The sequence below is a fragment of the Brachyhypopomus gauderio genome, unplaced genomic scaffold (assembly GCF_052324685.1).
Source record: "Brachyhypopomus gauderio isolate BG-103 unplaced genomic scaffold, BGAUD_0.2 sc121, whole genome shotgun sequence".
Taxonomy (NCBI): domain Eukaryota; kingdom Metazoa; phylum Chordata; class Actinopteri; order Gymnotiformes; family Hypopomidae; genus Brachyhypopomus; species Brachyhypopomus gauderio.
Genome location: NW_027506942.1, coordinates 538,492 through 564,333, shown reverse-complemented (window position 1 = coordinate 564,333; position 25,842 = coordinate 538,492). Strand labels below are relative to the sequence as shown.

The 25,842-nt window shown below is 47.4% G+C and overlaps 1 protein-coding gene across 1 annotated transcript in view; it reads right to left on the bottom strand.

Annotated features, from left to right (window-relative positions):
- The window catches only part of LOC143498874 (receptor tyrosine-protein kinase erbB-4-like), a gene marked incomplete at its 3' end in the record, with an annotated part of 183,853 nt that overhangs the window by 24,160 nt on the left and 133,851 nt on the right, over window positions 1-25,842 (bottom strand). Inside the window, exon 3 of the mRNA XM_076993765.1 lies at window positions 18,344-18,530. Within this exon, the coding sequence (XP_076849880.1) occupies window positions 18,344-18,530 (187 nt within the window). The remainder of the gene's footprint in view (window positions 1-18,343; window positions 18,531-25,842) is intronic.

Genomic DNA, 25,842 nt, shown 5'->3' with positions numbered 1-25,842 from the left:
ACAGAGCAGTGGATCTCCAGGATCCAGTGAAGACACCCCTGCTCTCAATTCTTCAGAGCAGTAGATCTCCAGGATCCAGTGAAGTCACCCCTGCTCTCAATTCTTCAGAGCAGTAGATCTCCAGGATCCAGTGAAGACACCCCTGCTCTCAATTCTTCAGAGCAGTAGATCTCCAGGATCCAGTGAAGACACCCCTGCTCTCAATTCTTCAGGGCAGTAGATCTCCAGGATCCAGTGAAGACACCCCTGCTCTCAATTCTTCAGGGCAGTAGATCTCCAGGATCCAGTGAAGACACCCCTGCTCTCAATTCTTCAGGGCAGTAGATCTCCAGGATCCAGTGAAGACACCCCTGCTCTCAATTCTTCAGGGCAGTAGATCTCCAGGATCCTGTAAACAGTCTGTGGTTTGCTCCCTGTGCTAAAGGTCATACATCATACATCCTGATGACGTCCGTGTTGTTTGGAGCACAGTAACAAACCCATAAGACCCATGTCAAAGGTTTTCATGGAAAAAGAATGTCGTGTTGTATGGGCCCTATGGTGCAGTTCTGTAGCATGGGCCCTATGGTGCAGTTCTGTAGCATGGGCCCTATGGTGCAGTTCTGTAGCATGGGCCCCAGGGTGCAGTTCTGTAGCATGGTCCCCAGGGTGCAGTTCTGTAGCATGGTCCCTAGGGTGCAGTTCTGTAGCATGGTCCCTATGGTGCAGTTCTGTAGCATGGGCCCCAGGGTGCAGTTCTGTAGCATGGGCCCTATGGTGCAGTTCTGTAGCATGGTCCCCAGGGTGCAGTTCTGTAGCATGGGCCCTATGGTGCAGTTCTGTAGCATGGGCCCTATGGTGCAGTTCTGTAGCATGGGCCCTAGGGTGCAGTTCTGTAGCATGGTCCCCAGGGTGCAGTTCTGTAGCATGGGCCCTAGGGTGCAGTTCTGTAGCATTGCTGTTTACTACAGCACAAGGACACAGGGATGCCTTCATTTGCAACACTTTCTACAATCACATCATGCCCGGAGGCTTTCATTGACCACTTTAATGGGAAGCCCCTACCTGTACCCACGCCACTCCACACCACAGCCCTTCTTTTTGTGATGAACACCCCCCCCCCCCCCCACACACACACACACACACACACACACACACACACACACGAACACACACACCACCCTCCCCACTTCATCAGAAAATAATTGAGTTGTAATTTAAACACTGGACTCTTTGCCCCATCAATCTCCTCCTGCCTTTCTGCCTTTTTTAAAGAGCAAAGCAGTGTTTGAAGCCAGCAGATATGTTTTAATCATTCAAATTCTTAATGATGACACCAGATCCATTATTAATGAGCCCACTTCCTCCGGTGGGCAAAGCGTGCGAGCGGCCCAGTAACTCCAGCAGGCCCGCTCCACCGGCTCCATTTGATCTCGCCGTAATTACACCCCCTCCCCTCTCTCCAAATCACATAACTCATTTGAAACAGGAGCCCTTGAAGAAGGGATTCTTCCGCTTTTTAACTTCATTTCCCAGGGCTTTGTTGTCTTTCTCTCCCCATTGCTTGCTTGCTTTCATCTTCATGGAAGTGGAAAGAACATGGTGTTAGTCTTTTGTGTGCATTAGCGTCGCAGCACAAACGCTCTGGAGCTGCACGTGGTCCTGCACGTGGTCCTGCACGAGGTCCTGAATGAGGTCCTGCATAAGGTTCTGGACAAGGTCCTGCATGAGGTCCTACATGAGGTCCTGTCTGAGGTCCTGGACATGGTCCTACATGAGGTCCTGCGCGAGGTCCTGTACGAGGTCCTGCATGAGGTCCTGCATGAGGTCCTGCATGAGGTCCTGCACGAGGTCCTGCAGGTGGTCTTGCATGTTGTCCTGCTTGCTGTCCTGCACAAGATCCTGCACACTGTCCTGCACACGATCCTGCACAATCTGCAGCCCAGAAACAGTCCTCAGCCATTTCACATTTAATCCAAGGAGATACATGACTGAATGAATGAATGAACTATGAATGAATGAATAATCAACAGATGCCTCAGTCACAAACAGCGTAATATCTCCTGTACTGTGTGTAAGGATGTGCGAGGGGGGGGGTATGTCACTGCTGTAATTACATGAATGGGGAAAGTGGTGTTTTTTGCCTTCACTGTTTCATCACGGTCTAGTACGTGCGTTTGTTAACGAGATGTCAACAGCACAAGGAATTAGACCGCAAAGGGAACATGTAAACGACCAATAGAGAAACAATCGAGCAAAACGACTGCTCCTTTATCGCCCACAACGAGCTGTTCCCACCGACATTTAATTAACCGACACCTGTTTCTCCTGTCGGAAACCAGCCGTTTCCACATCTCCTCGTCCACGTTTCTTGGCACCACCTGCCACGCCGTGCATCTGCACATGGCTCCGCCCCTTCACTTTGGCTCCACCCCTTCTACCCAGGTGACGCCTCGCACGCCTCGTACGCCCCGCACGCCCCGCACGCCCTGCACGCCCCAAACAGTGAAATATTGAGTATGACACAAGCGTAATTGCACGGGAAGTAATCAATTAGACACACAATTGAAAGTGACCTGAGGTCTGGAAGCTGCCGAGTGTTAGATGGAAATGAGGCCAGAGCTGGAGTCACTCTCTCCTCCTCTCTCCTCCTCTCTCCTTCACCACTCTCCTCCTCTCTCCTTCACCACTCTCCTCCTCTTTCTCCTCCTCTCTCCTTCACCACTCTCCTCCTCTCTCTCCTCCTCTCTCCTTCACCACTCTCTCCTCCTCTCTCTCCTCCTCTCTCCTTCACCACTCTCCTCCTCTTTCTCCTCCTCTCTCCTTCACCACTCTCCTCCTCTTTCTCCTCCTCTCTCCTTCACCACTCTCCTCCTCTTTCTCCTCCTCTCTCCTTCACCACTCTCCTCCTCTCTCTCCTCCTCTCTCCTTCACCACTCTCCTCCTCTTTCTCCTCCTCTCTCCTTCACCACTCTCTCCTCCTCTCTCTCCTCCTCTCTCCTTCACCACTCTCCTCCTCCTCTCTCTCCTCCTCTCTCTCCTCCTCTCTCCTTCACCACTCTCCTCCTCTTTCTCCTCCTCTCTCCTTCACCACTCTCCTCCTCTTTCTCCTCCTCTCTCCTTCACCACTCTCCTCCTCCTCTCTCTCCTCCTCTCTCCTTCACCACTCTCCTCCTCCTCTCTCCTTCACCACTCTCCTCCTCTCTCTCCTCCTCTCTCCTTCACCACTCTCTCCTCCTCTCTCCTTCACCACTCTCCTCCTCTTTCTCCTCCTCTCTCCTTCACCACTCTCCTCCTCTTTCTCCTCCTCTCTCCTTCACCACTCTCCTCCTCCTCTCTCTCCTCCTCTCTCCTTCACCACTCTCCTCCTCCTCTCTCTCCTCCTCTCTCTCTCCTCCTCTCTCCTTCACCACTCTCCTCCTCCTCTCTCTCCTCCTCTCTCTCCTCCTCTCTCCTTCACCACTCTCCTCCTCCACTCTCTCCTCCTCTCTCCTTCACCACTCTCTCCTCCTCTCTCTCCTCCTCTCTCTCCTCCTCTCTCCTTCACCACTCTCCTCCTCCTCTCTCCTTCACCACTCTCTCCTCCTCTCTCCTTCACCACTCTCTCCTCCTCTCTCCTTCACCACTCTCTCCTCCTCTCTCTCCTCCTCTCTCCTTCACCACTCTCCTCCTCCTCTCTCTCCTCCTCTCTCCTTCACCACTCTCCTCCTCTCTCTCCTCCTCTCTCCTTCACCACTCTCCTCCTCTCTCTCCTCCTCTCTCCTTCACCACTCTCCTCCTCCTCTCTCTCCTCCTCTCTCTCCTCCTCTCTCCTTCACCACTCTCCTCCTCTCTCTCCTCCTCTCTCCTTCACCACTCTCCTCCTCCTCTCTCCTTCACCACTCTCCTCCTCCTCTCTCTCCTCCTCTTTCTCCTCCTCCACTCTCTCCTCCTCCTCTCTCTCCTCCTCTCTCCTTCACCACTCTCTCCTCCTCCTCTCTCTCCTCCTCTCTCCTTCACCACTCTCCTCCTCCTCTCTCTCCTCCTTTCTCCTCCTCCACTCTCCTCCTCCTCTCTCTCCTCCTCTCTCCTTCACCACTCTCCTCCTCCTCTCTCTCCTCCTCTCTCCTTCACCACTCTCCTCCTCCTCTCTCTCCTCCTCTCTCCTTCACCACTCTCCTCCTCCTCTCTCTCCTCCTCTTTCTCCTCCTCCACTCTCTCCTCCTCCTCTCTCTCCTCCTCTCTCCTTCACCACTCTCTCCTCCTCTCTCCTTCACCACTCTCCTCCTCCTCTCTCTCCTCCTCTTTCTCCTCCTCCACTCTCTCCTTCACCACTCTCTCCTCCTCCTCTATCTTCTCCTATTTGTCCTCCTCTTCTACTCTCTCCTCCTCCTCTCTCTTCTCCTCCTCTTTGTCCTCCTCCTATCTCTCCTCCTCCTCTTTCTCCTCCTCCACTCTCTCCTCTTTTCCTCTCTCCTCCTCATCCTCTCTCTTCCTCCACTCTCTCCTCCTCCTCCTCTTTCTCCTCCTCCACTCTCTCCTACTCCATTCTCTCCTCCTCTCTCTTCCTCCACTCTTTCCTCTTCCTCTCTCTCCTTCTCCTCCTCGTCTCTACTCCACACTCTCCTACTCCACACTCTCCTTCCCATTCTCTCCTCCTCTCTTCCTCCACTCTTACCTCTTCCTCTCTCTCCTCCTCCTCATCCTCCTCTCTCTTCTCTTCCATTCTCATCTCCTCTCTTCCTTCACTTTTTCCTCTTCCTCTCTCTCCTCCTCCTTCTCATGCTCCTCTCTCTTCTCCTCCATTCTCTCCTCCTCTCTTCCTCCACTTTTTCCTTTCTATCTCTCCTCCTCCTCCTCTTCCTCCTCTCTCCTCCTCCTCTCTCTTCTCCTCCTCTCTCCTCCTCCACTCGCTCCTCTTCCTCTCTCTCTCTCCTCCTCCTCTCCCCAAGGAGAAAAAGAAGGAAAGAGGAGAAGAGAGAGAGGCTGAAAAAGACAAGCACCTGGAATGAAAGCAAGCAAGGGGGAGAGGAAGGAATGAGCGTGAACAAATGTGGCACGGGTGTGGGAGAGAGAGAGAGAGAGAGAGAGAGAGAGAGATGGTGGAAGAGAAAGCGTGTGGGGGGTGAGTGTACACTTGTCAGGTTGTAGCCTCTCTCTAGTCTCTTTATTTCCACTTTGTCTTTCATCTCCTGTGTGCTGCTCTTCCAGAACGGCTTCACGACACCCTGCAAGGGCCTCACTGGGGTTAATGCGCCATCGCTCAGATTTTCTCCTTGAACAGACAGGAGCATTTTGAAGAACACAATGTGCTGTTAAGATCTCTGTGCACATGTGTGTGTGTGTGTGTGTGTGTGTGTGTGTGTGTGTGTGTTTTGAATGAAAATGCAACATAAATATTCTGTGTGTGTGAGCAGGTATTTACATATCAGCAGTTCATATCAGCCTGCAGCTAAGAGCCAGTGCAGTGCTATATAATAAAAACCATGAGTGTGAAAAGTTGTTTGAAATGCAGACACCAACAAGAGAGGCATTAACTTTACTGAGACCTTCTGAGACCTTCTCCTGAAGAAGAGCTGGGAGGAGACACCTGTTTGGCTCACGGGACACGTGTGACTGCGCAGAGGAGGAGAAACTGTAGCTGTGTGGAAGTGGGACACAGATGTGTGTGTGTGTGAGTGTGTGTGTCTAAGTATCTGTGCATTTGTGTGTGTGTCACACACACACACATGCACAGATACTTAGACACACACTAGAGAAAAGTTGTGCAGACACATCCTATTGAGGACAGATGGAGAGAGAATGAGAGACACACAGATATCTGGCAGATACTGTGGGTTAAAGGTGCCGACAAAAGCATTAAATGACTCAGCCGAGCTAGGCGAGGACAATACCACAGTTCAACATCTGTGGCCTGAAAACTAGCTTTAAAAGGGTGGGATAAATGAGAATTAGAAAAAGTGTTAGCTTTGTTCTTTATTGAGGCTGTTATTATTTTTGCAAACCCAGCAGGTAGTGATTACCAGCTGAATTCATCGTGGCTGCTTCTCTGTGGGTGTACCGACAAACAGAATAAATAACCCACTGGGTGAACTGGGTAAACGAATGTCGAATGACTGAAATCAAAATAGCGGCACTTTGAAATGTCAAGCAGTGTGATGCTTAGTGAGTGCATTGATGTACAGAGAACTCCACATCAGCACTGTGTGTGTGTGTGTGTGTGTGTGTGTGTGTGTGTGTGTGTGTGTGTGTGTGTGTGTGTGTGTGTGTGTGTGTGTGTGTGTGTGTGTGTGTGTGTGCGTGTGTGTGGAGGATGGACTAAGGAGTGCCAAGGACAGGGTCCAGCTCTGAGGTGTCCTCTGCTCACCACCAGTGTCCACCCACTAGACAGTAATCTGGTTAGAGAAGCAGTGAAGGTTTCAGCAGCTCATAGCAGAATGTAAAGTTCAGACAGCACTAGCATGACCCCCCAGCAGGGAGATACACACAGATACACCCACACATGCACCCCCACACACACACCCACACACACTTCCTCCTGTGTGCCTCTTGCCTGAAAATCAATTGGGCAATATCAGAATATTGCAGTGACACATCAATTTTATTCCAGGCTATTTCTCCAGAGACCCAGACTACACAGACCCAGGCTACATAGACCCAGACAACACAGACCCAGGCTACACAGACCCAGGCTACATAGACCCAGACTCCAGAGACCCAGACTCCAGAGACCCAGGCTACATAGACCCAGGCTACACAGACGCAGGCTACATAGACCCAGACTCCAGAGACCCAGACTACATAGACCCAGGCTACACAGACGCAGGCTACACAGACCCAGGCTACATAGACCCAGACTCCAGAGACTCAGGCTACATAGACCCAGACTCCAGAGACCCAGGCTACATAGATCCAGGCTACAATGACGCAGGCTACATAGACCCAGACTCCAGAGACCCCAGCAACAGAGACCTAGGCTCTAGGGACCCCGATACTAGTGATTCTCAGTGGTGCTCTTCAAGCTATGGGAACAGGCTGTATGTTTAAGAGCTTTAATCTTGCTAACCATCACTTGGGCTGGATCGATCACTTAACACTCCTCCAGAGGACTGTTGCTAGGAAAGTGAAGACACGATAATGTGACAGCAGCATCAGAAAGGTCACAGCAGATCAGGCTAGACCTCTCTGTACTGGAGAGAGAGAGAGAGAGAGAGAGAGAGAGAGAGAGAGAGAGAGAGAGTCATGTTTAACTGGAGCTCTTAAAATTCTTACAAGTACAGAGGTTTTAAAATGAGATAAACCTAAGAAAAACTAAACAAACCAATGTAAAGTAGGTAAAAGGATAAAAACTACTCAACTTTCAAGAAAAAAACAAAAAGGGACAACTAATTTTGCAGAAAACTACCAACAACGGAAGAAATCAAGCAAAAGCTAAGCTAAATACAAATCAGCTAACAGCTAACAGCAAAAAACGAATGATAAAGCCAAAGGAAAGGAAAAACAATCTAATCTATAAGAGAGAATCTTCACCCAAGCCTTCCTTCAGGAAATACTGAGGTAAGAGCCTCATCTATAGCACATTTCAAGCATATTTGTTTGTTCAAGCATTAAAAATTAGCACCTGTGCTATTGTTACTGGTAACCTAGAGTAGTAGCCAGCAGAGTTAGCCATGGCTGATGCAACCGTGGGAAAACTCCGCCCCCTCACTATAAGATACCCAGCAGAACTAAAGACCACACAGGCCAAGAAAACATACAAGCATAAAATGCTAAAAGAAAACCCAGAGAGCCTCGCAGCTGACTCTAGTACAGTGGGAGAGAAAACCACCATTACCAATCTCCTACTGTATACGGACTACACTGATGCCTGGCATAGAGCTATCTGTGCCCACTACAAACCACATAAAAAGAGGGGCATATGTAGTGGTAGACAGATACTGGTTGGAAATGAAGATGGTGACAATACTTTCCTAACTGTGAATATTTATCACAATGGAACCATCATGTTTCAAGGCAGTGAGGCCAGTCTTTGCTCTGTTCAGGAGGACTTTAATTTTATTAAAGCACTAGCAGAGACTGAGAGGGGAACTGTAGAGGGGAAGACTAACACCCGAGTAACTCAGAGATCGGGGGAGGGGCAGGAAAACAGCTCTCAGCCTGACACAGCCCAGGACAGAGCAGCCCAGTACAGAGCAGCACAGGACAGAGCAGCACAGGACAAACCAGCACAGGACAGACCAGCACAGGACAGACCAGCCCAAGACAGACCAGCCCAAGACAGACCAGCCCAAGACAGACCAGCCCAGGACAGACCAGCCCAGGACAGACCAGCCCAGGACAGACCAGCCCAGGACAGTCCAGCACTGGGTAAACATCTACAAAACACAATATCCCAGCTGAGGGAAAGCGTCTCTCTGCAAGAGGTTGAGATCATAGAACTCAAACATCTACTGTCCAACCCACCATCCAGTGACCTCTCCCAGCTTCTCAAAAGCCAGCTGGACCAGTTTAAGAACTCTCTCCTAGAACTGAGAGGTGAAGTTCAGAAGCTCCAGGAGGACAGAGAGACCCTCAGGAGGGAGCTCACTGCAGTCAGAGAGGAACTACACGTGCAGGACAACACCATAATAAGCCTGAAAGAGGAGCTACACCTCATGAACAACACTATGATCAGTCTGGAGGAGGAACTACAGAAACTGAAAGCCAACCAGCAGACATCCAGTTCTGCAGAGAAACATTTAATTGACCCTATGCCACAGACTGCCCACAATAACACCCACCCAGTCCATCCAGAACATCTCCTTACTCAATCTGAATCTTTTCACACCCAACGAGAACCACGTCCCAACTCTACTAAAACACCTCCCGCCAGACCTGAGCCAAACTCAGCCCAACCTGATCCTAAACCCTGCCCAGCACAACCTGAGCTACAACCGGCACAATCTGAGCCAGACAAAACTCCTAACACACACTCAAATATTCCTACAGACGCAGACATAGTGATTTTAATTGATTCCAATGGAAAATTCTTAAATGAGGAACAGCTCTTCCCAAGTTCCAGGGTTGCCAAGATTTGGTGTCCTCGAACCAGTGATGCCCTTCAACTCCTCACACATGCCATTTCTAGTAATCCAAGCCATATCATCATCCACACTGGCACAAATGACTTGAGAACAAAGCAAGAGAAGGTAGCAGAATGTGTAAGAAGAGTAGCACAGAGAGCCACAGAAAGCTTCCCCTCCTCCAAAGTCATCATCTCTACCATCCTACCTAGAAAAGACTTCCATCCAGCTACAATCCACAAGATAAACGCAGAAATCTCTCGTGGCTGCGCACTGATGGCTAATGTACACCTGGCCCACCACACCAACCTTAGCACCCACGACCTTCATGACCACGTCCACCTGCACAAAGACACCATGAGCATCTTTGCCAAAAATCTGAAAGACGTGGCTCTTGGACGCAGCCCAGACAGCCCACCAAGGGGCAGCAGAACACCCGGCCTACATGCAACCAGATCACTACAGGCTCCTTCACCCAGGAAGATCAACACACACTCAACCACCCGCACCTACCACCCCACACCCCCACCTCATCTTCAACACACCCACTACCACCGCACACCCCCACCTCATCTACAACACACCCACTACCACCGCACACCCCCACCTCATCTACAATACACCCACTACCACCCCACACCCCCACCTCACCTTCAACACGACTTCTCATCACATCGTACAAGACCAGCACGCCAGACCACAACCCCGCAGAGACACACCAAACCAAGACCAGCAGCCCACAGAGAAGTTCACTCACCATCAACATCTAGCCAGACACACCCACCACCAACACTCAACCACAGCAAGCAACCACACCAACAGACATACGCCTCTGCAGTAAAAACTACAACCCCCACAAATAATACAGAGATGGACGAAATCAAGCAGCTCCTCAACCTCATATGCAACAGACTGTTGAGCTAAGTCCCATGATCACAACTCATAAATTGAGAAATAAATTAATAGATAAACAGATAAATATTTAACATTGTATATATATTTGTTGGTCGTTGGACATCTTAACATGTATGTTTATATGCATGAATGTTTACACATATAATAGCAATACTTCATATTTACAGGTTTATCTCATTCTAATTCTTTTGTACTAGTATTATATATCACATTTAAAGAATGAAACCATTATCTATCTCCATGTGGAATATTCAGGGTATTAAATCATCCCTGTTTGGACACAAAACCACAAACACTGATTTCACAAACAACACAAAAGACAATGACATTATAATTCTCCAGGAAACCTGGAGTAAATCAGACTCAGTCACTCACTGTCCCGCAAACTACAAGGAAATAATAATCCCTTCTGTTAAACAGCCCAACATCAAAAGAGGCAGAGACTCAGGTGGAATCATTATTTGGTATAGATCAGAACTGTCTAAATTCATAACTCCCCTAAAATTTGAAAAAACACATATTTGGCTTAAAATTAATAAAGAAATTCTAAACACTCCAAACAATATATTCCTTTGTTCAATCTACATTCCTCCATGTGAATCCCCTTACTACAATGAAGATATTTTGCCCAGTCTCCATGATCAAATCAGCATCTTCCAGGCCCAGGGAAGTGTGCTGATCTGTGGAGATCTGAACGCACGTACCGGATCTCTACCTGATCTCAACACAGAACAAGGTAACAGTCACATATTTGGATATCATTACCCAAGAAACTTGAATAATTTGCCCCGATATAATTCTGACACACAGACAAACAAGACTGGGAAGGACCTCCTGCAGCTCTGTCGAAATCTGGGTCTGTACATCGTCAACGGTAGGACACGAGGGGACTCTTTGGGGAGATACACCTTTTGCTCACCTCTTGGCAACAGTACAGTAGATTATGTCATAACAGATTTAGACCCTTTCTCTCTCAGTGCATTCATTGTTAAACCACTAACTCCTCTGTCTGATCACAGCCAAATCACTGTGTTCATTAAAAGGACAGAGAATAACAACACTGCACTCACACAGCCCAGTAAGCTGTTTAATATCAGGAGACCATACAGATGGGCCCAAAACAACGCAGAAGAGTTCCAGAAAGCAATCAGCACTCAAGAAATTCAAACACTTTTAGACACCTTTCTGGACACCACACACACTCACTGTAACGAAGGCATCAATCTTGCAGTTAAGAATATAAATCACATTTTTATTAAAACTGCCAAAATATGCAACCTAAGAAAATTAAGGAACAAACCAAATCCAACAGATAATAAGTGGTTTGATACAGAATGTCAAAACATCAGAAAAGAATTAAGAAAACTATCAAACCAAAAACACAAACTCCCAAACAATGCAGATTTACGCCTTCAGTACTGTGAAACACTGAAACTCTACAAACGTACACTCAGAATCAAAAAAGCTCAATATACACAACAACAACTGACACTAATTGAGGAGTCCATCAATACAAATAATTTTTGGAACCACTGGAACACTCTTAATAAACCTAAATCTGAAGAATTGGTTATCCAAAATAGTGACATATGGATAACACATTTTAAGTCACTCTATAATAAATTACCCAATACAATACCTGAACAAAAACATATAACTGAAAAACTTAACACATTAGAACGGACAATAAAACAGTTCCAGAATCCCCTGGACTCCCCCATTACTGAGCAGGAACTTAGAAATAAAATATCTACCTTAAAACCAAAAAAAGCAAGTGGGCCTGACGCCATTTTAAATGAAATGATAAAACATACAAGCAAAAAATTCCAATTAGCCATCCTCAAACTATTCAACATGATTCTGAGTGTAGGTCACTTCCCTGATATCTGGAATCAAGGACTTGTAACACCGATTTTCAAAAGTGGAGATAAATTCGACCCTAATAACTACCGAGGCATCTGTGTGAACAGTAATCTGGGGAAGCTACTCTGTAGTATCATTAATTCAAGACTTATAAACTTCCTTATGAAGCACAGTGTTTTGAGTAAAAGCCAGATTGGATTCATACCAAATCACCGCACATCAGATCATATTTACACCCTACACACCCTAATTGACCTACATGTTAACCAGAAAAAAGCCAAAATATTTGCATGTTTCATAGATTTTAAAAAAGCATTTGACACAATTTGGCACAATGGTCTATTTTACAAATTATTAGAAAGTGGTGTAGGGGGTAAAATATATGACATTATTAAATCCATGTACACAAATAATAGGTGCGGTATAAAGATTGGCAACAAAAGAAGCACATTCTTCTCCCAGGAGCGTGGAGTGAGACAAGGCTGCTGCTTAAGCCCAACATTATTCAACATATATATCAATGAATTGGCCACCACCTTAGAACGCTCTGCAGCACCTGGTCTCACTCTACATGACTCAGAAATCAAGTTTCTGCTCTATGCAGATGATCTGGTTCTGTTGTCCCCCACAGAGAAGGGGCTACAGCAGAACTTGGACCTGCTGGAGCAGTACTGCCAGACCTGGGCCCTGGCAGTGAACTTGAAAAAGACCAAAACAATAATCTTCCAAAAAAGAGCCAGATCTCAGGGAAGCACATCACATTTCACACTAGGGTCACAAACCTTAGAGTCCTGTACAGTCTACAATTACTTAGGTTTGAAGATTAGTTCAACTGGAAACTTCAATCCAGCAGTTAATGAACTGAGAGAGAAAGCACGCAGGGCATTCTATGCAATCAAACGGCAAATTCAAATTCAAATACCAATTCAAATTTGGCTAAAAATATTCCAGTCCGTCATAGAACCAATTCTATTGTATAGTAGTGAGGTGTGGGGGCCACTCGTAAACCACAATTTTGAACAATGGAACAGACACCCAATTGAAATAATGCACTCAGAATTTTGTAAAAGTATTCTGCACGTTCACAGGAAGACAACAAATAATGCCTGTAGAGCTGAATTAGGCCAATTCCCACTATTACTCAAAATTCAAAAAAGGAGTATCAAATATTGGCTACATGTTAAAAACAGTGACTCCCACTCCTACCACTACAAAGCCCTGCAATGCCAAGAGCTGAACAGAGAGAAGAGTCCCCTCACACAGCTGGTCCTGACACTAACCAACACTAACACTGTTCCACATCAGGACCAGACTGGAATACAATCAATCAGGCCAAACCAAATTATAACACTTCAAAAACAAAACTACATCACCCATTGGAACGCACAAACACAAGCACAAAACAAAATGCAGTGCTATCTGGCCCTAAAACGACAGTACACTGTAGCAGACTACCTGCTTACAGTGACTGATACTAAACACAGAACCACGTTGACAAAGTACAGACTTAGTGAACATAGCCTGGCCATCGAGACCGGCCGATACAAGAAATCATGGCTGCCCAGAGAGCAGAGACTCTGCCAACAGTGTAAAAGTGTAACTATAGAGACAGAGCTGCACTTCCTCACTGAATGTGAAACTTTTCAACAAATACGTCTTATGTACTTCACAAAATTTGAGCTGATTCACCCCAACTTTAAGTCCCTATGTAATAATGACAAACTCCCCATCCTCCTGGGAGAAAAGAAAGAAAGCAGCACTTTAGCGGGGAGATATGTATCTACCTTACATAACATGAGGGACAGTGAGTAGCACACACACACACACACACGTACAAACACACACATACACACACAAACGCACACACACATACCCTGTTTGTAAACACACTGATTTATGTTGATCTATTTATTTATTTTTTTTCTCCTACATTTGTTATTTATTTGCTTTCCTTTCTTTTCACTTCTTCAACTTTAAATTCATGTTCAAGTTCATCATAATTAGAATTGTTCATATTTTTCAATGAGTTATTCATGTTGAATGATAACACTGCTTTGGCAATACTATAACTGAATATGGTCATGCCAATAAAGCTTATTGAATTGAATTGAATTGAATTGAGAGAGAGAGAGAGAGAGATAGAGAGAGATCTTTTCATTTTGTTCTGTTTCTCTACAGATTCTTCACTTTCAATTTTAACAATTCTGTTAATTACAGTTCATGCCAATTAAGCAATTTGAATTTGAAATTTGAATGAAAGAGAGAGACAGACACACAGAAAGGAAGCAATATTACAGACTGTATAGAAGACTGTGTGAGTGTGTGCATTTGTTTGTCTGCCTGTGTGTGTGTGTGTGTGTGTGTGTGTCTGGGCTGTGTTCCAGCTCTTATCTGCCTCAGGGTTACTGGGCAGTGAGGGAGTTCAATGTTCAGCTGACACAGCTATTGCCAACCTAGGCCATCTACCTGCCCTGGCAACACACACACACACACACACACACACACACACACACACACACACACACACACACACACACACACACACACACACACACTCCAGCTGAGACACAGAGATAGATGGAGAGAGAGAGAGATGGGTAGAGTGAAAACTGATATAAAGAATGACAGATGAATACAGAAACGGTAAACTCAACCAAAACAAAGGAGAAATAACAAAAAGCAGATAAACGACAAATAGGAGAGAAGCTGAGAGGAGAGGATGAGAGGAGAGGAGGAGAGGGAGGAGAGGAGGAGAGGAGGAGTTAAAAATGAAGGAGTGAAAGACCTTGAGAAAGAGCATTTGAACGTGAGCAGAGTGAAGGTGAAGAGGAATCAGACCGGGTTAGTCTCTGTGAGCCCCGCCCATAGGCTTGTCTGTGAGCCCCGCCCATAGGTGTGTATGTGAGCCCCGCCCATAGGTGTGTCTGTGAGCCCCGCCCATAGGCGTGTCTGTGAGCCCCGCCCATAGGCGTGTATGTGAGCCCCGCCCATAGGCGTGTCTGTGAGCCCCGCCCATAGGTGTATGTATATGGTCATGGGTTTCTATGAATGTATATAGTCACTGATCCTGTCACTGTCACTGGTGTGGATATACAATTCTCTCTCTGTTTATGTCTCTGATCTCTCTGCATATCTCTCTCTCTCTCTCTCTCCTTTTCCTTCCCTCTCCCTGTCTCTGTAGTTATATTACTCTCTTCACATCTCTCTCCCTCTCTCCTCCATTTTGGTCATTGCCCACCCTGGAACAGTAATAAAATCCCGCGGTTGCACTCTCAGTCCTCATTGACGGAGGTTCCTAATAAGCAGCTGGAGCATCTGCTGCCATATCGGCTCAGGCCGGGGGCGGTCGGGGGAGGGGTCTGCTCAGCCAACCAATCGGCTGCCTGCAAGAAGCTTGTGAAGCGGGAAAGTGTGGGCCATGCTGAGGTAGGAGTGGGGAGCTCTATAATGCCAGTGATCAGACCTTGTGAGGAGCACTGGGTGAAGAGCACATTGCCCTGAAACTATTTCCTCTCCGTCCGCTATAACCAGAAGAGAACAGGACACAGGGGACGTAGCCTCCACCCGCTACATCACCAGAGGACTTGAATGAGATCTCACCCTCCAACTGCGACATGGGGTTCTTAATGCAAATGAACTCATTGGGATCGATAGAGAACAGTGATAACGCAATAGCCCATGTGTTCTTTAATATGTCCACATTATCAGCCACCACACACAATGTTCACGTTACACTTCCCCAGGAAAACGTACTGACAGTACAGACACACATACTGAAACTGGTACTTAAGCACTGGAACGAGTACTGAAACAAGTACTGAAAGCATGACAGGGCACCTGCCAGGTGCCACCTTCAAACACTACCCCGTCTTTAAAAGCACCAGAGTGCATGTGGGAACACGGCTCTGGTTAAGAGTGTCACAGCACTTCTACTCTGACATCAGAACGCACACTAGTCAGCACACCACACACTGCCGCACGCCACAGCCAATAAAGGCAAAATCTGCACTTCAAATCTGGATGAAAATATTGTGCTGCCTCAAATGCTTGATTGTGGACACTGGCATGAGAAACCCAGCACATCACAAAGAGAAAAAAACATATCAAACAGCAACGAAATGAAGAAGCTCCCTTACACTGTAATCAATAGCAGTTCAAAAAATAAAAATAACCCCAAACTACACCCAACACTAGAGGGACCACAAATGCAGGCACCCTGCTCCTCTCATAACAGTTCAATTCACACTTCAGGTGATCTGCTTCCTAACAAAGACACCAGCACTTTGCAACACGCATTGCTGAGACATTTTTTTACGGTTCCCTTTTTCTTGAGGATTCAGCTCTCTGCAGTTGACTCCCTAATGCATTCACGTCAACACCCGCACTCTGGATCCTGCGCTCGGCCCTTAAAAGGCACAACATCATTGCTGTTTCTGTAGGGAGCGGAACAGTGATACGATGATCGTCCAGGAGAGGCTTCAAAGACACGAGAACAGCTCTGATCTCTTCAAAAAATAAACACAAGAACAGCTCTGATCACTTCAAAAAATAAACACAAGAACAGCTCTCGAACGCTCGAGTGCGTTGTGAATCGGGGATACACTGAAAACGATGAACCCACTGTCCAAGATGAATGCTAGGTCTTCAGGCCAGTCAGCAAAGCACCGTACACTCATTTCCAGGCTGTGAGGTGGGGGTTCTGGACCAAGGCATCGTGATAAGAGTCCCACAAGGCCAAGCACAGCTGCTGTAAAGTGCTATAAACAACCAACGTTCAAATCTGAGTGCATTGGTTAAATAAGAAGCCACACTGTTTGCTCAAATACACATGTGCACACACACACACAGAAATTAAGTTGCCATTTTATGTCAATTGTGATTTTCACCCCAATCAAAATGAGTCCTCTAAATGCCCAGTAGGGGACTGTGGTATACACACACACACACACACACACACACACACACACACACACACACACACACACACACACACACACACACACACACACACACACACACACACACACACACACACACACCAGTAAACACTAAGGGGCTGTTGGGGTTAAGTGCCCTGCTCAAGGGCACTTCAGCCATGGCCTCAGGCTGGAAAATCAAACCCATGACCCTCCGGTTACAAGACAAGTCCGGTTCCCAAACCACCGGACTATGACTCACACACACACACACACACACACACACACACACACACACACACACACACACTACTGACTCTACTGTGTTTAATTGGAGAAACACGTCTATAGCATAAAGGAACAGTTGTATCCTGTCTGTACAGCAACACACTGCAGGGGTTTCAATGCCCTGTCCCTGGATTGCTCTGCTTGGACACCTACTAACCTGATTCATGTGTTGATCAAACCAGGTCGATCAAACCCAACCACACTGGAACTCCACAGTGCCTCTTTATCTAATATTACATGATCTGATATTAGTTCAATCATGTAATATTTCACACCGGTGCACTAGACAAATATGGCAAAACTGGTCCCGGTCCAGACCAGCAGTGGTAAGAAGGTAGACACAAGGTGATGCGAGAGGAACTTAACCAATCATGATTAAACATCACTCCCCACCTCTGACTAACAGCCCACGAACACGCACTGGCAAAACCATGATGATGGAGCCGTGTCCGTCTAAATGAGAATCCACCACCTCCTGTAAACGTGCCCCCTAATTCCAGCCGCAATCATTCAGGTGCACTGTGCAATCCGACTTCAGCCCTGTTCAGCTCTAACTCCGAATTGGGGATCAGGAGGAGAAGAAAGCCAATCGCTTATTAAATAAATGTTAATGCATTTTTCCTTATTTTTATTTACACTCAATGTGAGGTACGTCATTGATTAATGAGTGTGTCTCCAGAGAGGAAGAGCAAATATGAGCTTCATTTTGTCAGTGGTTACTGACCCCAACACTAGATACCTTTAAATCCAGACTGAAAACCTTCATGTTTGAGCAGGCCTTCAGCTCAGTTTAATTACCTTTACTCTGTAACGGCACTTTTATCTTCATTAATTTAACTTCCTTTAAATCTACTGTTTTAATCATGCTTCCTATTTTAGATTTTATTGTGTTTGTTTCTTTTTTTATGTTTAAGTCTAACATTTTATTTTTACTGTTCTTATCTTTGCTCCCCCCCTTTAGATCTTATTTACTTTTTATTATTTTATTTACTGTACTTTTTACATTCTATGTTATTTTATTATATATTTTTCTTTATATATGTGATTAATTTCTTAAATCTATTGTTTTAAATTTTTCTGTGTTTTCTTTTCATTTGTAAAGCACTTTGAATGACCGTTGTGTATGAAAGGTGCTATATAAATAAACTTGCCTTGCCTTGCCTTGCCTTGCCTATGTAAAGGAAACGATGGAAGGCCATACCTGTGCGGCTCGGAGGGAACATTTAAATGACACACCTGTGTGGCTCGGAGGGAACATTTAAATGACACACCTGTGTGGCTCGGAGGGAACATTTAAATGACACACCTGTGCGGCACGGAGGGCACATTTAAATGACGTACCTGTGAGGTTGTTCAGGCCAAGCTGGCGGAGGCCAAAGTTGCCATCGCGGCGATAGTTGAGGAAGATGGCCAGAGCGTATCGGTCCTCGTACAGGCGGGTACCACGGATGATGCGAAGGTTCTCCAGAGGCAGGTAGTCAAACTGGTTGAGTGCCACCAGCACATAGCCAGTCACCTCCCGGATGGACTGCAGACAGGAACAAACAGCACAGGAGACGTGAGTTCAGGGTGACCTCTGCCAAAACGTTTGATATTTAAGATGCGTAACGTCCCATGGAGAACAAAAGAATTGCCAAACCGTTACAGACTCTCATAGTAAACATGACCTTGGGGAATCTGCCAGATTGCAAAAGTTAAATAAATGAATAAATAAAAGAGTTCCATGTTATTACATCCTGTGTCAACAGGGTAAAGGGTAATGAAGTGTGTCGGACTGACCCGGGTCTCGTGTTCTGTCAGGAGTGCTGCCCCTCTAGACAGTGGACCTACGAGACCAGCAGTGGGGTGGACGTGGGTCATAGCTCAGACACACAGACTGGGACATGTTCCCTCTGCAGGACGAATCTGAACCTCACATCCACAGCTGCTACAATGAAGGACACTGTCGAATCTGTGCAGTGTGTGTGTGTGTGTGTGTGTGTGTGTGTGTGTGTGTGTGTAAAATGTATGTATGCTTGAATGCATGTGCACTGTGGGTACAGTACTTGATGTTGTGTGTCTGTGTGTTGGTTCATGTGTAGAGATATTCTTATGCATTTTTCTATATTTGACTCTAGACGCAGGAGATGGTTCTGGAAGGTTCCTTTCCCTGGAAAAATCTCCAAAATGTTCCATTTACTTCAGGGTGCCTCAAAAATGTTTCATTCACACTGGTAGATTTGGTATGTTATTTTAGGACACAAACTGACTCTGTTGGCATGCTTTTTTGTGTGTGTGATGTGTGTGTGTGTCCAGAGCTCACACTCCTCCCCGTGAGCTGTGAGACAGGCTGAGCTCTGGTGCTGCTGTGACTGACAGCTGTCTGACAGGCTGATGATCCGCTCAGCTGTGTTGTGGAGCTCCGAGACTGACCACCTCTATCAACCAGCCTGACGGCGTCAGTGGTGAACCCTGCAGTCCTGCCCCAGCTGCCGGCCAGACGGCCAGACGGCCAGGGCATATGCCCACAGGACATCTATCTAGCTATTCATAATGTAGCTGCATGTCCTGTTATGATGGAATTACTGTGGTACTGTAACCTTAACCTAGGCTTAATCTGGGTTAAGGTTACTTCCGATATCTACCCCACACACCAACCCCACACATCTACCCCACACACCAACCCCACATATCTACCCCACACACCAACCCCACACATCTACCCCACACACCAACCCCACACATCTACCCCACACACCAACCCCACACATCTACCCCACACACCAACTCCACACACCAACCCCACACATCTACCCCAGAGCCTGCTGTATATCCAGATGTGATGAAGCAGTCATAAGAGAGACGGCAACATGTGTGTATTGTTCCTCCAGCGTTTGTCTTTGTCCTTCACTCCGTCTGCAAACCTCTGTGTTTAACCACAAATCTCTAAAAAACCTCACACCAGCACCAGAGCCATTTTACACACACATACACACACACACACACACACACACACTGCAACCTGCATAATACACATTTACTAATACATACATACAAGCCATCACAGATCAAATACCTCACACATCTACCAGGTCCTGCCATATACCCCGCACATCTACCAAGTCCTGCCATATACCCCGCACATCTACCAGGTCCTGCCATATACCCCGCACATCTACCAGGTCCTGCCATATACCCCGCACATCTACCAGGTCCTGCCAGATACCCCGCACATCTAACAGGTCCTGCCAGATACCCCGCACATCTACCAGGTCCTGCCATATACCCCACACATCTACCAGGTCCTGCCATATACCCCGTACATCTAACATGTCTTGCCATATACTCCACACATCTACCAGGTCCTGCCATATACCCTGCACATCTACCAGGTCCTGCCATATACCCTGCACATCTACCAGGTCCTGCCAGATACCCCGCACATCTACCAGGTCCTGCCATATACTCCACACATCTACCAGGTCCTGCCATATACCCCGCACATCTACCAGGTCCTGCCAGATACCCCACACATCTACCAGGTCCTGCCATATACTCCACACATCTACCAGGTCCTGCCATATACCCCGCACATCTACCAGGTCCTGCCAGATACCCCACACATCTACCAGGTCCTGCCATATACCCCGCACATCTACCAGGTCCTGCCATATACTCCACACATCTACCAGGTCCTGACATATACCCCGCACATCTACCAGGTCCTGCCATATACTCCACACATCTACCAGGTCCTGCCATATACCCCGCACATCTACCAGTTCCTGTCATATACCCCGCACATCTACCAGGTCCTGCCATATACTTCACACATCTACCAGGTGCTGCCAACACTCTGCACATCTACCAGGTCCTGCCATATACCCCGCACATCTACCAGGTCCTGCCATATACCCCGCACATCTACCAGGTCCTGCCATATACCCCACACATCTACCAGGTCCTGCCAGATACCCCGCACATCTACCAGGTCCTGCCATATACTCCACACATCTACCAGGTCCTGCCATATACCCCGCACATCTACCAGGTCCTGCCAGATACCCCACAGCCCTCACCACTGGCAAACTAAACCCATCCCAGTTACCTAGCAACCTCAGAAAACTGCTTCCATATTAGAAGAGGGTAACAAAAAGAAAATGAACAGAAAGGACTGGATGGGAAAAAAACAACAAACAGGGGCGTCTTTGTTGTACTCCGCCTAATTTAATTAAAGGATTAGTTTACTAAGATTTCTCTCAGCCTGTTTCCAACATCAATTTAAATTTCTCTTCCACTCCAACTAATTTATTTTCAAGCCACTGGATCAATACTTCCTAGGGAGGGGGAACGGGCCAGCCGGGCCTCTCTACCCTGCTGTTTACTCAATAATAAACTGCGTTGAGTGAAGGAAAAGCCGTCGTTGCATTTACAAGCTTCACTTACACACAGTGGCCCCATGTGCTTGGTTTTCTTTAACCTGCCATTTATCAAAGCATAACACCCAAACCCAGTGTGTCCGAGCGTGTCTGGTGCTTCTCTGCCTGGGATCTCTGAATTGCGGTACCATTTGGGCTTCTGCTGCCTGATGTCTAAAAACAACCCAGGACTGCCCCGGTGTGGTGCAGTAATGTCAACCAATTAAAACCCAAAAGGCTGTAGGGGGTGGTGCTGCCCTGTGCGTGACTCCGCCCACTACTACCGCTCAGGGCCCGCAGGGCACAGAATCTCTCCCGGGACACTTTTCAGTGAGAACTCAGGCGCAAGCTCCCTCTTTTTGAAGAGATCACAGGATGCAAAAACAGCCGTTGTGAGTCCATTTAGTTCGCCTGTTCACCCCTCCAGCTGGGTGCTGGAACAAAACGGGCGTGTCTAGATCTCACTGAAGAGTCAGACTACGAGGGACTGGTGCTCACACACAGATGTGTCCTGAACTAGTCGTGCGCTTTGGATATCAACCAGAAGCTTATGCTGGATATCAACCAACAACCAATGAGCAAATTGGAATTAGAAAAGTGAAATAAGAGCAGGAGTCATCAAGAACAATCGTCATAAGGACTATGTTAACAAACATCAAATTTAGCCAAATAATATAAAACTGCTCATAAGTACATGCTATCTTAAATGTTGAAAACGGTCCAGAACTCAAAATTCTGCATCAAAATGCACATTTGAAATAAAATTCCTGTGAATATGAACCATTCACTGAGAAATAAAACACAGTCTTGGTTTATTATACTGGTAGTTTGAAATACACCAAGGATGGTGAAAAAATAGCATTCTTCTCCAAAATATCTCTCCCAGGGACTGGAAAATGGTCTCAGTGGAAGCGTTACTCGTTTATAAAAGCCATGGGTGTGTTAGCCTGCCTCACTTCCCCCCTGGCTGGGGTTTGTTGGAGGGAGTGTGCAGACGGAAGAAAAGCCCCCTTCACTCCCGGAGACGTGCCCAGCGTGGGAATGCCCAGGGTCCTTCAGCCCAGCACCACGGACAGCAACGGATGGGGAGATGGCAGTCTCACGGAGAGAGAGACACGGGGAGAGAGACACAGGGAGAGAGACAAGGAGGACAGACAGAAAGCGAAAAAGGGGCAGTGGGAGGGAGGGCAGGACCGGGAGGTGCCGATGGAGAGAGGAGGTGTGCAGTCACACGGATCAGAGCCAGCCTCCTGTATATTTTAATGCATAATTAATACTCCACCTGTTCCAGTTCAGAGGGAAAGGCGGAGGGAGAGGAAGAAAAACAGAGAGATAGAGACACAGGGAAGGAGCGAGAACGAGTGAGAGAGAGACAGGGAGAGAGAGAATAAAACAAGGAGTGGTGTAGTAAGAAAGTGAATGAGATCTCGCAAGAGGAGAGAGAGAAAGAGAGGAAGAGAAAGGGAGAGGAAGAAATAACGGCAAGGAGGAATAGACAGAGATAGGGAGAGGGGGAGAGAGAGGGAGAGAAAAAAGAGGGAGAGATGAAAAATAGAGGCAGAGAGGGAGAGACAGAGAAAAAGAAAGAGAGAGAGAGAGAGAGAAAGAGAGAGAAAGGAATAGAGAGCAAGGCAGAGGTAGAAACAGGAGAGGGAGAGATAGATAGAGAGAGAGAGAGAGAGAGAGAGAGAGAAAGAAGGAGGAGGGGGGATCACCCAATTAAGAATAAAAGCCAAGAGTGTAATGACACCATTAGCATGTTTGAGAGACTCAGCACACGTTACCCTGATTACTACTCATTTACATACATATTGAAGTCGTTGTGTGCACCACGGAGGGGCGGGGTCCAGAGGAGGGGCAGGGAATGCCACCAAATGTGTTATGACACCGTTTGCCTGTTAGCACCTCTCGTGTTTTATGTTGAAGTGCTAATTTCACATAAGTCGCCGTGTTTTGTTACAAGCACGTGGCTCTCTTTCGGCCTCTACGGCGCCCCCTTGCTGAGCAAAAAAGTTCTCCCCATGCTCCTGTTGCTATATCTCTCATGCTCAGTTCAAACAGGAACCTTTAACCCTCCCTGCCTTGGATCTCAGACCTCGGGCTGATGCATGATTTAGCCGCGCCGCTTCACCAAAATCTAAGAACTTTTGATTTGACGAAGAAGAGCAAATGGGCTGTTTGCGTGCATTTCCAGAGGCGCGCAGCGCTATCGAACACGCTCCGGGCCCTCGGCGTGTTCACGGCACAAGGCTCTCGTGGGTCGCTGGAGAAAGCTGGGTCAGCGCGCACACGGAGGATGAAAACGGGCCAGCCGCAAAGCAGCTTTCAGCGCCCGACTTTGTTTCTGTTGCCAAACGCTTCCCCCGCGGGGTCTCGCTCGAAAAAAAGGAAACAGTTCGTAAAAGAATATGAGAGGGAATTCTTTAAATCAAGCTAATCAACCCCTTAAGTTTGAAGGACCTTTCCAACATCACAGAAAAGCTGGTTATTATTCCAAGTTGGTAATCAAAGGAGCAGGGGAGGAGTCCCGCAAGCGAGGGGTGACTTTGCGAGGCGGGGCAGGCTGGGGGAGCAGCTCGCCAGCGCGCCTCCGTCCCCGGGGCTCCTGAAAGGCGTGACAGACGCACGTGAAGCCCTTTCAAAGGCGGCGTCTGCAAGCCACTGGTCCATACGCCGCGTGCAATCCCCCAAGAGCCTTGCATCACAAAGGCAGATATTTCGATTACTTCTAAATCGCATACATGAAACTGCAATGCGCTGGAATTAGAAACATTACAATTCATCAAGAGTAAGAGGAATGTGTGTGAGGACCTGAGGGCAGATCACAGATCCACAGGTAATTTGCTGCCTGGGCCGCTGGATTGAGACTTTCCCAGCGAGATGCTATTCTGGGGACCGCAGAGCAGCACGCCTTCAAACTCCTCTCCACAGAATCCCTGGGCTCTCATTGGCAGAACAGGACATGCACACTGCCGTGGATAAGGGGCGTAAGCCAAAATGCTGAAAATGACAATGTAAAAGTGTCAGTCAAGGTCAATCTGCGGGCGAGATGCGAGATGATGATTTGAAATGTCTGATATGCAGTGTTTTAACTACAGCTTAAACTATTTCTTTTTGTCCCTCAGCCATTCAGTACAGAGCGGATCCATTTGTCCCAGGCGCTTTTGATTTGAAGCGAGTGGGGGGGGGGGGGGGGGGGGGGGGGTTTAGCGCTCGCCGGAGGCTGAGACGAACATCTCCAGCCCGAGAAGGACCAGCGCTGCCATTACTGAGGCGTCTTGAATGACAGGGACAATTACTGTGCAGAACTCTGGTAGAGGTGAAGGAGGGCGTGATAAGTGCCTACAGCAGTGGGGAGTTATCACTTCATTTTGGCGGTGAGGGGGGACGCGGTGAAGATGGAGGAGATATTGCTGCTCCTGAAGTGAGAGGTGCACGCTGGAAGAAGACGGGTCTCACTTGGAGGAAGCTGTGCCTCGGAGCCAACTGCGATGTCTACGGAACTTTCCAGAGAGTTCGTCGACCCCAAAACCCCCCCACACCCCCCACTCGTACAGTGAAGTGCACTATTGCCTTGTGCTCAGCTCCCAACCTAAAATGGACACCACCAGAACAACAGGGGGCGACCTAGCACCAGCCCCACCTTACTGAGCAGAGTCTGGATTGGTGGTGTTTGTGTGGGAGATGTACAGTTCCAAGCCATCTGGCTAGGTGTAGGGTGCAGGGTGTAGGGTGTAGGGTGTAGGGTGTAGGGTTGACCCCCCCCCCCCCCCCCCCCCCCCCCCAGCATGCTAGGCGTAGAGTTGACCCTCCCAGCATGCAATCACACAGCTAGCATGGAGTGGGGGTGAGAAACATACCTCACCATCAACTCCTCCATCTGCCAGGCTATGGCCACCAACAAGACCCCCATCTCAGCCTTACCAAATGTGCATAACAGAGTAATACAAAACACTGTCCTCATAATTATAAATCTGTACATTTTAAAGCTATATAGCAGTTTTACAACACTCATTATGTGATTTTATTAGAGCCATAGGTTCGTTAGTGTTAGTCATTACTCAAGCACACAGAAGGTCATGGTACAGACCAAACGCAGCAGAGAAACTAGCTGCATTATCCAGTGAGTTGCTCACATTGGTAAAACCATTGTGAGGAGCTTCAACTTTCACAGGAAAACCATTCCCATGAGTTTGTGGGTTATGAACGAAGCAGTCAGCATGATTAAGCAGTTAGCATGATTGAAAACAGAAATGCTAACTGGCTAATTGCTGGAATGGAAGAGTTGGAATGGAATATTTGAAGATACAGTGCATGAGAGAACAGCTCTCTATGTCTAATACTCTAAGACTCATATATGGAGGGTGTGAGTGTACACAATCTGTGTGAGTGTACATGTGTGTGTGTCTGTGTGTGGCACGTGTGTGTGTGTATGCTCTGATC